Here is a 15,682-nt window from a genome sequence, read left to right as displayed (position 1 = left end):
TATTAATCATCAGTGACAAAATGTGATATCAATTTTCACGGTCGTTATCATCATTACCAAGTTTTACTGACTCGCCTTCGGCCTTTGTCAAATTTTTATTTTGTATTGTAATGGGTAAATACTTTCAACTTATTTGTCATTAGATAAAATTCGTAACTTTTTTTATTACTAGTATTTCGTGAATACCATTTTTTAAGTACCTTGTTTTCATGTAAATTATAATTATAAACGACATTTTATGTTTACATTACCAATAGATATTTGAGACGTATTAATAAAAAAACATTATGTAAGTACTATTCTTTGTTACCTTTTTTTTTTTTTGTGCTACTTATATTTTTTAGTTTATACTCTTGTGGGTAAATCAGTGTAAATACAAAAACTACAAAGTGTGTACATTTTCTTATGGCAGTTTATATCTTTTTAGATAAAGACTATTCATAACTTTATGTTGTGTTTATGTTAATCTTATTACTGAACTCATTGCTTAAAAAATATGTACACATATGAGATAGTTTTGACTACGAACTATTGAACAAATTTACTTTACCGAACACCCTTTTATTTTGGGATTTTATTTTTTTACCTTCTTGTAGTGTTTTGTGTTTTTTATGCTAAATCCCAAAACAAGTTTCAATAACTATCTGTAGTGTATAGTATTTAGAATATTTTTGATGATTATTACAACACTCCATTTTAAAATAGAGTCATTAATATTGTGCACATATATGCAATTATTTATTGCATGTTGTAGAAATATAGATAAGATATTAATTGAACAATTTGTTTTTAGTGCTTATCAAAATGGGATCATTTCTTTTGTCCTCCTCGTTTGATGCCGACGTTGAAAAAGCGACAAGCGGCACTAGTACAACAGAAGATTGGGCTTTAATAATGGAAATTTGTGATAAAGTGGGAGCGTCATCTGTAAATTCAAAAGATTGTTATAAATCAATAGTGAAGCGACTTAATAACCAAGATCCACACGTAGTCCTTCAAGCCATAACATTGTTGGATGCCTGCATAAACAATTGCGGCAAGAATTTTTTACTCGAAGTAGCGTCTAGAAACTTTGAACAGGAATTCCGTAAATTGCTAGCTAAAAATGTGCAACAAAAAGTAGCCGAGAAACTTAAATCTGTGCTCAAAAAATGGGCTGAAAACGAATTTAAAAACGATCCTCAACTAAGTCTCATTCCATCATTATATTCCAAATTAAAACAAGAGGGAATAGATTTTTCCCTCGTTTCAGATCCTCACACTTCAAATGCATCTAAATCAAAAGATTTGGTAACATTGCAAGAAGTCGATGATATAGCCAAAGCTATTGAGCTCAGCTTACGTGAAACTGACCGTTCAACACAAAAAAAAAATACGTTTGAAGTGGATCGAAGGGCGAATTTAAAAAAAGTCAAGGCCCTGTATGATTTTGAAGCCGCCGAAGACAATGAATTATCGTTTTCGGCTGAAGAAATAATATACGTTCTCGATTCATCAGATCCTAACTGGTGGAAAGGATATACAGATAAGCACTTAGAAGGGTTATTTCCAGCTAATTTTGTAACGACGGATTTAACAATTGCAAAAGATACAGCCGAAATAGTTAACGTTAAAAAAACTAAAGTTAAACATTCTGCTGAGGACTACAAGTCTGTTGAGATCGACGAGAGCAAAATCGATTCTTTGCTACAGCTATTACGGGAGGCCAACCCTGAAGACGACAGCACGGATACTGAAGAAATGTTGATTTTAGAAGCACAGGTCAACGCTATGACACCAATGATTGAGGCGCAGCTCGAACAATTAGATAAAAAACATTCCCAGCTCACACAGTTGTGTACAGAACTTTTAGAAGCAGTTAAGTTGTATAATATTTTCATGAAAGAGCCACCGGCGGCAGCTTACGGCCCCAAACCTCATGAAAACCATATGCCACACACAATGTCCCCTCAACATATGATTCCTCCAGCTCATATGCAAATGTACAACGGTATGATGGCAAATTATCCCCAAATGCCCATTGAACATTACATGGGCGGTTCTCAATACTCCATGAATCCCGGACACGTAGTTCCCGGACCTCCAATGCACGACCAACCACAATACCAGATGTCGCCAAATATGCAGAACGTACCCAGTTATAATCAAATATATGGACATCCTCATGGTGGGCCTCCTGAATCATCGTTACCACAAGTAATAAATTATGCTCCACAACCTCAACAACCACCTGAACAACAATAGTCAAATATTCATAAAATTCATTTAATTTCCTCGCTTTAATGTTTTATTCTTAGCCGCACTATGGAAAATGTTTTATCTGTTTTATTTCTAAAGATTTATAAATAAATATTAAAATTTGATTTGTAATTGTCCATTGTTATATGTATTTATTATTTTTTTTTTTATACAAATGTTTATATAAAATAATATATAAGTATACAAATAATATATTTATAATATTTATTAAGAGCAATCATTTATACATATTTTATATTATTACTTATGTTCTTTAAACAAAATTAAAGTAATATAAACATATTTATCTTATTCTTCAAAAAGACCATAAACAAAGTATTTTGTCATAATCTCTGTCATGGGCCCTTTGAAATAACAAAATTACACAATTTATATACTAACTAATACTAATGATATGTAATCTTGGTCTATTTCCGGCTATTCTTTTGGGGAACAGCCTATATAAATTTACATTAACGGTTTACGTGTGTTAAAAATAGCGAATTGAATTATTTAATCAAAAGACAAAATATCATAAATGGTATTTTCAGATATTGTATAAGCCAAGTCATCTGAAATATATGTGTATTAAAAAATATAAATTTTAGTTTTAAAATGAAAAAATTATGAATTTTCTCATAATAATTTGTCACAAATCTTTTTATTATTTGGTACTGCCTTTTTGTTAGGAAAAATAGAAATAGTTAATGACAAAAAATGAGAATTTTGAAGTTATCTATAACTATGTCATTGAATATTTTTTGTTACTCGCGACAACCGAAAATTTGATAATTTATTTAATAAAAAAGTATCTTAGTTATGTATAATGTTTAAGAACATACAACATGCATTAAAAATTGTAAACAGTCTACATTGTTCTATTATAGTATCGCAAATTTATTGTTTTTTATTTATTATTTTCCATTGTACTCTGTTGGGTTTCTATAAACTTTATAGTATAAAACTGACGTACAAGACTAAAACAAAAGTTATCAGTCCAGCGCGGCAACAAGGCAGTAATTAATTACTATTCACTACTGGTTTGGTAACAGCTACGGCGTTAAAAAAGAAAAATAATTAATACTTTTTGTTTTTTAACTTAAACCCCGCTATTATTATTGAGCAAATTATTATAAATGTACACTCTAAAAAAAATCGCCGTCAATTTAAGTACAACTTAATTTACATAGTAATTAATTCGTATAATACAAAGCGCCCCAGTGGCGTATTTACAATTTTTTATTTTGGGGGTGATATGCATAAAAAAAATGTCCTCCCAACTCCCTTACGTAAATCTTGACTTTATTAATGAAACGTTTTCTTTTTGTGACATTTCGTTCAACATTTCTCCGTTAACACGAAGAATTCTCTATTAAATAGATTATTATTAGTACATTTTTTTAAACATTAATGTTCTAGGGATTAATATATCACCCTGATCATCATAAAAAATTATCAAACTTTCTCTCTGGGGCTCCGTCGCTTTTCCCGTAAATTAATTTTCAACACCAAAATGGTTTAATGAAAGAAAAAACCGAACGCTAAAAAATATACTTCACAAGTATTATAAAAATAAGCTAAATATAAGTTGTCATAATTATAGTTAAAAATGTTCCATAGTTAATGATTGCAATTTTAGGCACCGTGAGCCTTAAGGCTAATACAATTCTTGCGACCACAGTAGTTGTTTCATGCACTAATAACTAATTTATTAATAACTAAAAAAAAAAAAAAACATATTTTATGAACATGCGGAATGGCAAGACAACAACATGACGTAGGTGATAGAAATGCTTCGGTCGATATGAATTTACAGTTATTTTGATTTTTAACCGTTTGTTTCAAGTCTTCTTTTATTCAGTACATCATTATGTACAGGTTATGTCCGAAGAGTGGTCGCGACAGACCAGCGAGGTGACGGCTACCTCATGCTCATCGCGTATTCCTTTTCGTCGGACGCGTAGGGTATGTAATACGGGTTGTGGGTGAACGGCGGGCCAGCGAGGTTGCTGTACGACTGCCGCATGGGAGACGACACAGACGACAGCTTGTGCGTAGGCAGCGTGGCGTAGCTGTTGCTGTAGGACGCCGCCGACATGGGGTACATCTGGCTGGACATCTTTGGGCACGGGCACGCCTGGTTGGTGCAGTGCATGGGGGCGCCCAATACCGGGGGCAAGGCGTTCATGTGCGAGTTGTACTCCGCCGCCGATAGCCTGATGCGTACAACGCAAATGATGATCACGAGTATGGCGATGAAAACCACCACGCCGGCCACGATGCCGATGATGAGCGTGTCGTCGTTGGTCATAGTGGTTACCGACGCCAGGTTGGGTGATTTGACCGTGGCCGGCGGCTTTTGATTGGCAGTGGTGGCCGGCGGCAGCGACCATATGATGTCCGGTTCGGTGGTGGCTCTCATCGGCATCTTTGGCGCTTTAATGATTGTCACCGGGTTGACAGTGGTGGAAGTCGTGGGCGCAGCCACGGTCGTCGTTGTCTGTCGGCTAACGTCACAAGTCAGGTCGTCGTCGGGTATCTCGATGAGTAGGCTGCCGGCCACGAAAGCCGGAGCCGAACACACCAAGTCCAGGGCCAGCGGAGATCTCCTTAGCGCCCTGACGTTGCAGTCGCAGTACACGGGATTTGAGCGCAGCCCGTTAAGCTTGAGTAGACTGCGTCTGTCGTCCAACGCCGCCAGAAACTGCGACGTTAACGTAGACAACTGGTTGTTGGACACGTCCAATTGGATTTCGGATGACCGGGGTAGTGGAATTAACAGCGACGGCGGCAGGCCGGTTAACGACGTGTTTTGGATCTTGATTTGCACCTTTTGAGCTTTCAGACCGGCCAACGCGCCCGACGATATGCTGTTGATTCTTTGGCCTCGGATGGCCAACGACTTTAGTCTGGGGTTCATGGCGGCCGACAGTTGGGTGCCTATGGACGCGTCCTTTACTTCTATGTCGAGCGTCTCCAGGGATTGTAAGTAGTTGAGGAGTCCGGTAACGTCCAAATACCCTAGTTTCGGTAAGTCAAACATCTTCAGTTCGACCAAGTTGCCTAAATTGCGGAAAGCGTTCTTTTCGATTTTGTCGCACTCCGGCAGGTTGCTGATCCGCAAGGAACGTAACGAACCCAACTTATCCATGTCTCCTTGCACTATGTTCGCAATAGGGTTCCACGACAGGTCCACCAACTGTATCTGATTGAGCTTGGGCCATACGGTTCTGAGAGGACCTAGACTGCGGAGTTCGTTGTGAGACAAATCCAGTTCCTCGATCAGCGTCGCCCGGTCGTACATGTGCTCGTCCATGTCGTTTATTTCATTAAATGACAAGTTAAGCTTTTGCAAAAACGGCGTTTCTAGAGGCGACAACGCTTTTATACCGGTACCGGCCAAGTTAAGATCACGCACAGTTTTCGGTTCGCTGAGTATGTTTTTTATGGCCGTTTCGGTAAGCGGGTTGAACGATAAGTCAAGTTTTTTTATATTCACCACTATGCTGTCGTCGGTCTGAATGTCGGTCAGCTGATTCGAGGACAAATCGACGGACGATAAAAAGAAATACTGTTTCTGTAAGCTTTTCAACGGGGCTACGGTAAATCTGTTTTTAGCTAAATTTATGTTCTCCAAAACCTTTAAACGAGTTCGATCGAAAATGAAATCCGGTAGTTCGGTAAGATTGTTGTTTTCCAAGCTCAGGTAATGCAATCTGTTCAATCCCTGGAACGTCCTCTCGCCAATGCGTTCCAAGTTGTTGTTGCCCAAATTAATCGTCTGCAGTTGAGTGGAATTGTGAAACGTCGTTTCGCTAATGGTGTCTATTTGGTTTTCGGCTAAGTTAAGTTTTCTCAATCGAGGTAAACCGGCAAAATCGAATTCTTCTAATGTTTTCAGACTGTTTTTACTCAAATCGATTTCTTGCAGGTGCGCCAAACCGGCGATCAGCTCCGACGGGAAGTAATTGAACTTGTTGTTGAACATTTTGATAACTTTAATCGACGGGTGCACTTTGAACGTAGACGGGAACAAATAACTAATCTGATTATTCGACATGTCAATTTCTTCTAATGGCGTCCCGTTACTGCGCTTCGTGATGAAATACTCTCCTTTGAACGAGGAAAGTTTGTTCTTTGACAGATTAACGTATTTTATAGAAGAAAGGCCGCTAAATGTACCGATACGTATGTTCGAAATTTGATTTTCTGATACGTCCAAGTGCACTAAGTTTGAAAGAGTTTGAAATATAGTCTCCGGCAGTTCTATAATGCCGTTGCTTTGTATGAAAAGATGAGTGAGCGATGTGGTTCTGAAAAACAATTCGGGACTTAGGATTTTTATACTTGTAAAACTGACGTCGAGTTTTTGCAATTGGGTCAGTGGATGGAACACAGTGACGGGTATCAGGGCTAAATGAGGGTTGTGACTAAGGTTCAAGCTTAACAACGAGGGCATCATCATGAACGTGTGACGAGGGATTTCTTTTAGTTGGTTGTAAGACAAGTCCAACGATTTAAGCGACTGCAAGTTGATCGGTTCTGACGAGAGGGTGGCGATTCTATTGCCTTGTAGGTTTAATGTTTCCAGTGTATTTTCTAATCCGGAAAATGTCGAAGGCTCCACAGAGAGCAGCAGGTTTCCAGCTAAATCTAGTACTCTAAGCTTTTTGAAGTCCTAAAAAAATACATATTGGTTTAATATTTAATAACATGGTAAAATGTGACTAAGATGTACGTCGGTTAAAGATTACATACTTGGAAAACATCTGGTGGCACTTCCCTGATAACGTTTCTACTCAGCCCCAATTCGACTAAGATGTCAGACATTCCCCGGAGAATGTTCAAAGATAAAGCGGCAATTCTATTGTAGTCCAAACGCAATTTATTCAATTTTGGTAGCTTAGCGAGCGCAGTGACTGGTATCAATAAAATGTTATTGTCTTCTAAAGATAATGATTCTAAGTTCGTCAGACCTTCGAAAGCGTCGTCTTCCACCTGTGTAACGCGATATGGTTTTCTTAAACAAATTCAAAACGAAGTTTAGTTTTATCAATGAGATACTTACGGTTCTCAACATGTTCACTGCCAAATTGAGAATTTTTAATTTTCTCAGGCTCGTAAATGTACCCGACGAAATGGTACCTATGTTATTCCTACTAACATCCAGTACTTCCAAAGTCGTTAGCTGCGTGTTATCCAATTTCTAATAAACAAAAAGGATGTGTTTTAATTTAATTCGAACAATGTATCTAGTTATTATTGACTTATTAAGCAGGGATTAATCAATGCCAGTTTTGCTTGTTTTCACGTCGAGCTTGGACGTTTTTGTTTTCAAAATTAGTTCACAAATAGAAATGTGTCCCAATAAAAAAATAAAAAAATAACTTTAATATAATACTAATCGTAGAGATGTTCGTTTTTTGTATGAGATAAAGTGTACTTGTGGTAATCAAAAATCGAAATTGGCTTTCCTAATTAAGTATGTATGTGCACAACATACAAATAAAGTTGTATTGTCCAATTACTTGTATTAGATTTGATGACAAGTTCAGTATTTTTAAATTTTCGAACCGCTTCAGAGATACTGTAGGGAACTCCGCAATAAAATTGTTGGAAACGTCAAGTTTCTCGAGCTTTTCGGCACCTAGTTTAGACATAAAGTGTAAGAAAATATTATGTTGTGTTCAATTTTCACGACAAGTTTTTTTATGATATTTTTACCTAGAAAAACGTCACTGTTAAACTTGGATAATCTATTTTCGGCCAACAGTAGCTGCTTTAGCGACGCTAATCCCTCAAACGCGCCAATTTCAATGTTGTTGACTCTATTGGACGAGAGATCAATAGTCAGCAAGGATTTTTGCGACAAGAACGACCTTTGATGTATGCTTTCTACAGAAAAAAAAACAGGCATGTTAGCGATATTTTTTACAATCTCGTTGCACTGTAAATGTACCGATCCTGTTGTTTTTTAACGAGAGAACCCGAAGTGCTTGCGGTCCGTTCAGCGAAGAGCTGGGCACGAAATCTAGCCGGTTTTCGTTGAGTTTGAGTTCCTGAAAATATCATACGTCATTTTGGTGTTCGCGGTTTTGGTTTAGTTTTAAAGATTGGACCTACCTCTAAATTGACACAGCCCTTAAGTATGCCTTCTTCCAGCGAGGATATCCTGTTCTCGCTCAGGTCCAGCCGTATTAACTTGGACAAACCGTGGAATTCCGTAGTCGAGAAAATCGGATTCAACGTATCGCCCAACAAGTTGCCGGCCAACCGCAAGTCTTCGATGGTGTTCTTCACGACCGCGAACGACTTGTCCGACAACCGCCTGATGGAGTTTTGCGACAAGTCCAACTTTACTAAAAAAAGAAAAACAGCAAGTATGAGTAAACACACAGGAGATGGTGCCTTGAATTTTGACATTCCATTTTGGATCAACCTAACCGATTTCCTCAATGGACGATGCACTTACCGGTCGACGGGAACAGTTGCGAGGGCACCGAATAATGGCCGGCGTTTTTCTGGGTGAACACCAGCACCGGCGCATCCTTGGGCATGACGACATTGTCGCCCGAGTACACGACACCGTCACAGTTTAACGCCAAGCCGCCGATCGGTCGGAATTCTTCGCAGGCGCAAGGATACCGGAACTCTGTTTGGAATTCCTCGCATGTCATCGTCTTGGCCAGACGCGGACTGCCGGCGACCGTCAACAGCGCCATCAAAAGCACCGTCTTCCATCGCATGATCAATCTGCTGAAATACAACAATAAATATACACTATTATTACCAATATGATATTATACTCGGTCTGGGCGTGGTGGTCTACTGGTGGGTAAAGTAAAAATTATCGTGTTATTCCTTTCTAGTGACGACGATGATGATGTATGTGCTATACTATACGACGGGGATAATTGACGGCTGTGAATCTTCTGGGCTCGTTAGAGTGAATATCGGTTGAGTATCGCCACCTCTCTTTACCGTCGGTACACACAAATCTTGTATAGGATTGTAGAAATCCCAAGCAGTTAAGTATAATAATTAATCGGCCGTATACCGACGTTATTATAGTCTTATATATTTGCAATTACTTTGTAACGTAATGTATACAATGTATAATATGATTAACGCGTTCAATAACCCAAGTACGGTACAGACATTCGAGTGTTCGGCTATCGAGTTCCCACGCAATTACCTCTTTGAGCACTCATCCATAAATGCATGTCGTTCGGTATATTTTAGCGTTGATTAAGCGCAAAAACAGTTCTATTTTTTTCCCCCTGTAACATCAATTAAATCGATTCGTCATAAATACATATCTTACCGGCACACAAACTCCGCTTAGGTATAGATAAATATTATGTTGTGCGACCAGAAATCCATACAAAACTAGACAAGAAGAGAAACTCCACGATGAATCGTTCATTAGCGCTTAGAAAAAATAATAATCGTTTTCTACGCGTTGCCTATAGCATTTCTTTAATTAAATTTTACTTCATTGAGAAAACAGCTGCTCGGTGTATAGTTTACGAGCATTTAAGAGTGGCATTATTTTTCTGTAATTTTATGAGTTGACCTAATAGCCATTACTTATTCATAATAACGATTAATTGAATATATGAAATCCATGCAATAAATGCCATGCGTAGCTGGAATGCAATTAATTCAAATTCAATATCTCAATTAGGTACAATTGTGGCTCTCGAAATTAAGTTGACTGTAATCGAGACTCATTGACAGTTAACTAATCTAAGGATCATCACGGGGTTATGTACAGTTGATGAAAATAGCGATAGAAATAAACGATAATATGAAATGTTGTTGATTACATTATTGTTAGTTGAGGTTTTTGTCCGCATAATATGTAGTTAGTTAATAATCACACTACTTGTTTAAAAAAAATACACTATATTCAAACCACATTACTGACCACTACAGCATAAAAGTATAAATGAACGCAACTTTCTAGTTCCACATAAACGTTATTTAACAGCCAACGTTAGAAATATGATAAAAAAAAAATTAAATAAACGACAAATGATAAAAAAAAAATACTTAGATTGTATAAAAGGCTCTCGTTTAGTTATAATACTTTTAACAGTAATAAAAAAATATACACTTGTACATACACCCTTCCCAGATAGCAATTAGAACATTATTATAATTTAACAACATTTTGTTTTTATGTTTTTTGCAATATTTAATAAAACATATTGCAGTCGCATCGTATAAATATATATAAAATTATCTTTTACAAGTATAAAGTATCTAAATTATATATGTATAACGTAATAAGCATTTAAAAAATTTTTTTTTTAATAGACATTTTTACGTAACCTATCAATTTTAAATCGTACAAAGTTTCGGCTTTTATTTAATATCATCAGTTTGTGAAATAAAATTTTCGGCAAAAACTAAATAAATTTTAGTATATTATACTAAGGTTGTATAAAATATAATTTAATTTTAATAATTCATGATTTATAATAAATATAAGTACATTTTATGATGTACATGAACAGTTTTGAATTACAGTTCTTTAATTACTTGAATTACTTTCTATTTGTTTGATTAAAACTAAATATATTTGGTTGTATCATAGACTAAAATGTTTAATGTGAAGACTAAGAATAATATATTTATATTGATTGAAGAAATATTACAGCAATGTTGTCTTGTCCAATGTTGCTCCAATATTCATAACACACATTGACACAATAATAATTATAAAATATTTTTAATACATTATATTAAAATGTAGAAGCAATATTGTAAGAACAATATTTTTGAAATATTATGGAACATATTGTAGAATTATTTCAAGACCATATTGTGTCAATATTTTCTTTGCTGCCATGGGTTTTTGTCACAATATTTTTGAAATAATTAAAAATAAAAATAAAACTTTTTGACCATATTTACACAATATTATGATATTTAAAGCAATATATTTAAAACGTGTTTACAATATTTAATTGCTATCTGGGTTATTTACAACGATATAAGTAGATATTGCACGCAGAGGCAGATTTACAGTGGATAATTATACAATGTTTAACATTAATAAATGTCAAAGTATCAAAAAATATATTTTTTACATTCAGTTCTTTCGCATATCCCTATATGATTTGATGTTTTTGAATCTATCAATTTAAAACTAAAAAAAAATAATACCTAATACCTATCAAGTTATTATATAAATGTTGTAGTCAGTAACTATTTAGTATACATTCTATTTAGTACATAGTAGTTGGATTCAATATCAATCAATCATACATTCGATAGTTGTATAATATTTCCTTATAATTAAATAGTTAAAATCATATTATACATAATATGTGAATTACTTATTTATAAAGGAAATCATAATTGAATCAACCATCTTCTCGAATAAAACTATTATTTTTCACCATTGTAAACAAACAACAATAATAATATAATCATATATATGTATAATATTTCTTCCGTGCCAATATGTTGCTTGTAATTAAATTTACTTGATTATAATGCACTTTCTACTTATTACAATAATATCTTCATTGTAGAAAAAAAATTGACCTATATGGAAAATCGCATTGAATCTAATAATATCAATATTGTATTATTTATGAATAATACAATATTACTTGGGCTAGAGGCTAAAAATCATTATCCATTATTATCTTCGTACAGTCAAACAATCAATACGGTTGAAAAAAAATGCGAGTCATCGTTTTAACATTCAATATGTATGCCGCACGTTAATATGATATTTTATATAATAATTTGGGTTTTTTTAAAACCATTTAAATTTTACACCATAAAAAGCTACGCGAATTGCCGATTAATTGTATGCAAAATGTTGTGCTTATATTTTAATTGGATCCACTATGAAAGTTCAATCAATGGATGGTTTCTTTCATCGAGACCTTTGTACACTACACATCACTCGTCATGTACACTAATTGTAAAAAATAATTAATTTCAGATCGTGTAAAGTATATTGTATAATAAACGAAAAAGAAAATTAGCTGCACGATTTGAACGCTTAATCATAAACATGATTGTCGACCTGACTCGACCTATCTACGACACTTGATCACAGTTTGTTTACATTATGTAATGATCAGCGAGACAGGTTAAAAAGAAATATATAATATATACATCAAGAGTTCATTTTTGCTTAGGGTTAATTAAATAATATACACCGGATCCTGGGTCGAAGACAATACGCACCGTGTTCGGTTTTAATGCCGGCGCATCATTGTTGTAATTGGAAAACAAAAACCCACAGCCGAGATTCAATTTTCGATTAACGACTTGAATGAGATCCAAGCGGATAAGACAAGGAGACGCAAGACGTTTGTGGGCTCTCGATGTAATAGCTGTATAATAATTAATATGTGTACAATTATTGCTGGGTTCGGACAGCGAGTGTGCCTTGGTCCGGACGATTCCCTACGGGCTTTGCCGGTGTACTGACTGGCATTAATCTAACGGTATCCGGAAACGGGTATCGCGGAATGCCGGATCATTAAACACCTAAGACGGTTCGAATTCGACGATGACGACACGGCTCGGTCGGTCGATTAACTGTCCGCACAAGACGCAGCGGCGAATCTTCGAAGCTCGAAAATCATCTTACCCGACAAATTTGGAAACCGACTGCCGTGCACGACGTTCCAGACCTGTTTCAAAATTAATAGTACACTGCTCGTTCACTCGAGATGAGATTGTAAATTCAAATTTTAATACCGAGTCAACAAACCTCACTTTAGGGAGCAGATGGTTAAAAAAAAAAAAAAACAAATATGTGCTACAGTCTATCCGAGAACACATAAAAGTTCATAAAAACATTCTAATCGTCCATTTGAGAAACAACATAAAAAAAAACGCTTCCCACCACCAGGAGTGTCAGTTAATTAAGTATTGGCGTTATTAACCCCTCCCTCCCCCCCCCCAAAAAAAAGTCTTGTATTTATTATTTCCCTTTCGATTTGAAATAACGTAAGCAAATTCTTTACAATGCAATATACATCACATAACAGCGCACACGAGTCCAGTTAGCTTTATACAACTTGCGTGTACCAGAAATATTTTGTACACATTCAACGTGAATACACTGTGTTATTGTCAAGGAAAATAATTAGTGTTATGTCAATAATTGCGTAGACCAAAAAAAAAACTTAATCATAATCGATTTGCTGTTAAACTGAGAAAAACTAGAATTTGTTAAGCTGAATGAAATTTGTGTTTTTAATTAATTACCAAATTCAATTTTAAATCTATGTATTCATTTTGTATAATAGTATGGCCTTTTTTACTACCATGTTTTTCAGAACAACTGCGGCTGTCAAAATGTCTTTCAGACAGTAGTTAAACACAATATATTTCATTTTATACGTTTTACTGGAATTTTTTTTATTGTGTTGGGTGTCTTGTTGCAATTTTAACAAATAGCATATTGTAAATTTTAACTATGTTTGGTACCGGGTACTTGTTGTAAGCCAGTGCACAAATTGTGGTAGCAAAGCAAAATTTTAACAGCCATAACAACGTGCCTAGTAATATAATGGTCGGCGTCTACTTGGGTTGTGGTTAGTATAATAATATTGTTGTCGTCGGTTCATATCGACATTCACGACATTGTTGAGTCATTGTCCTCTACGGACTACGACTGATGAACGACCACGGATGAATAATAATACACATCTAGAGTGAAAAATAATAATTCTGAATTCTAAAAACTGTCATCACAGAAGAATGTGGCCAAAATAACGTACAGTATAATAAAACCATTGTCCGTTAAAACTATAATTATTGAGTTGACGTTTATATTAATTGATATCATTTTTATGTTCGACAGAAACATTTAAATAATTATAAAACGAAATATTATGTTAATGTATTATAGTTTAATCAGCGGTAGTTAAAATATAATGGTGGTTATTTGTAATAAATGAATAATTTATTGATTGATACTATTGGAACAGATGTGCTAGTTAGGTTGGGCAATATCTATGTCGATCAGAAATCGTATCTAGTTAGTGAAAAACGATCAACTTAATCACAATAAATGTGTTTATTTTTAAAGGTCTTTTATGGGTAATATTTAACATTTAATAAAAAAAAATCACAAACATTAATTTTTTTTGCCTACATCCGACTTTTTCAGAAAAATTATGTTAGAATTTTTTAAAACTTTTTTTGCATAGAACCAAAGCGAAGAGTTTGAAAGAAATTGCAAATAACTCTCTTCCATATTTTTTGTGTGTTATAATAATAATAGCGCACACCAATAAAATATTAAACTATTGAACTGTTCATGCTAGAGTTGGCACGGATCTAGTTTCTAAAAATTGTACTGCCGCGGCAATAATAATAGTCGTCAGCTTTCTTAAACTTAATAGCCCCCCTGTTGAATTGAACATTAATTAATGTGGTGTACTTGCCCGGAATGCAATTGAGTGGTTGTCGTTTCGGTAGAAACTTTTATGCCACTGCGACACAAGCGATGCTCCAAATGCAAAGATGTAATAATAGTCTCTGTACCTACACGTCATAACTGCCTATATAGGCTATTGTTGTTCTGGTGGTGTTGCATATAATAACAATAATGTATACTTAGCGAACGGGCAACGTCTCATTTATATTATATTATTGTTAAAGCACACCGTATGCGGTTTGCGTTTGGCGACCGGCAAGTTTAATTTTGAATAGTTTATCATTCGCCACTCGGGATCATTATTATTGTTATATATTGTCATTATTATTATTATGATTACTATGATTACTCGGTTAGGTTGATGAAAACCGACCACTCGGAGAAAGCGTACCCGCAAATGGGGGCCGTGAACGTATTACACCACACGAAAGAGAGGCGACGGCGCACGTGAACTCATCTCGTATCAGCTATGCATTGTCGTTTTAACCGTGTGAATAACATAATGAAAATGTGTTGTGAATTATAATTTGGACCTGGTGAAAAAACGAACGTTGCGTGAAGAATGGGAACGTCTGAATCGAAAGAAATAGAGGGAAACTCCGTTGTGCCGTTTTCTTTTCTGCAACAGGACCTTAAGAGGCCATCGTACGTTAATGAGACCCTTATAAACAGAGGAATATGCATTGTGAATTAAATAATTTACCCCTATGCTTGATTCAAAGGAAAAGGGTCGGCGCGATCAAAATACATTTTTGCTTTTTCGAGAAATATATGTATTTTTTATTTTATTTTAGGAAGGGAAATTCAAAAAACCTACCGCTATTTCCGTTTGCTTGCTCGTGAATAAACAGCCACAATGAACAATTGATTTGCCCTTACATGATAAATGATCTACTCATTAACACTACACGAATAGAAAAACCCAAACCTTTTATACATGTAAAAAATCAATACCAAGAGTTGAGGTAATAAAGAACAGACGTAAATGGCCTATCTGAATGTGTCAAAGGCACGATGTCG

At 35.3% G+C, this 15,682-nt stretch overlaps 2 protein-coding genes across 3 annotated transcripts in view; one reads left to right on the top strand and one right to left on the bottom strand.

Moving 5' to 3' along the window:
- The first annotated feature begins 70 nt into the window (after positions 1 to 70).
- On the top strand, positions 71 to 2,468 carry LOC126840188 (signal transducing adapter molecule 1). The gene is made up of 2 exons (XM_050575770.1): positions 71 to 289; positions 794 to 2,468. The coding sequence occupies exon 2, from the start codon at positions 805 to 807 to the stop codon at positions 2,242 to 2,244; it is 1,440 nt and encodes a 479-aa protein (XP_050431727.1). The 5' UTR covers positions 71 to 289; positions 794 to 804; the 3' UTR covers positions 2,245 to 2,468.
- The window catches only part of LOC126840186 (protein artichoke), a 34,623-nt gene continuing 21,330 nt past the window's right edge, over positions 2,390 to 15,682 (bottom strand). Inside the window, exons 2-9 of one of the 2 annotated variants that reach the window (XM_050575769.1) lie at positions 8,711 to 8,991; positions 8,362 to 8,597; positions 8,198 to 8,297; positions 7,963 to 8,133; positions 7,767 to 7,885; positions 7,307 to 7,444; positions 6,997 to 7,236; positions 2,390 to 6,916 (exon numbers count right to left, since the gene is read on the bottom strand). In XM_050575769.1, the coding sequence (XP_050431726.1) occupies positions 4,160 to 6,916; positions 6,997 to 7,236; positions 7,307 to 7,444; positions 7,767 to 7,885; positions 7,963 to 8,133; positions 8,198 to 8,297; positions 8,362 to 8,597; positions 8,711 to 8,984 (4,035 nt within the window). In that variant the 5' untranslated portion in view covers positions 8,985 to 8,991 and the 3' untranslated portion in view covers positions 2,390 to 4,159. Of the gene's footprint in view, positions 6,917 to 6,996; positions 7,237 to 7,306; positions 7,445 to 7,766; positions 7,886 to 7,962; positions 8,134 to 8,197; positions 8,298 to 8,361; positions 8,598 to 8,710; positions 8,995 to 15,682 lie in introns of both variants that reach the window. The other variant, XM_050575768.1, reaches the window with a different exon arrangement.

The sequence above is a fragment of the Adelges cooleyi genome, unplaced genomic scaffold, assembly GCF_023614345.1.
Source record: "Adelges cooleyi isolate 19-005CV unplaced genomic scaffold, UGA_ACOO_1.1 ACOO_flye_CR_arks_rails_tigmint_CR_PRNA_376, whole genome shotgun sequence".
In the NCBI taxonomy this organism is placed as follows: Eukaryota; Metazoa; Arthropoda; class Insecta; order Hemiptera; family Adelgidae; genus Adelges; species Adelges cooleyi.
This window is presented reverse-complemented; position numbering and strand designations above follow the sequence as displayed.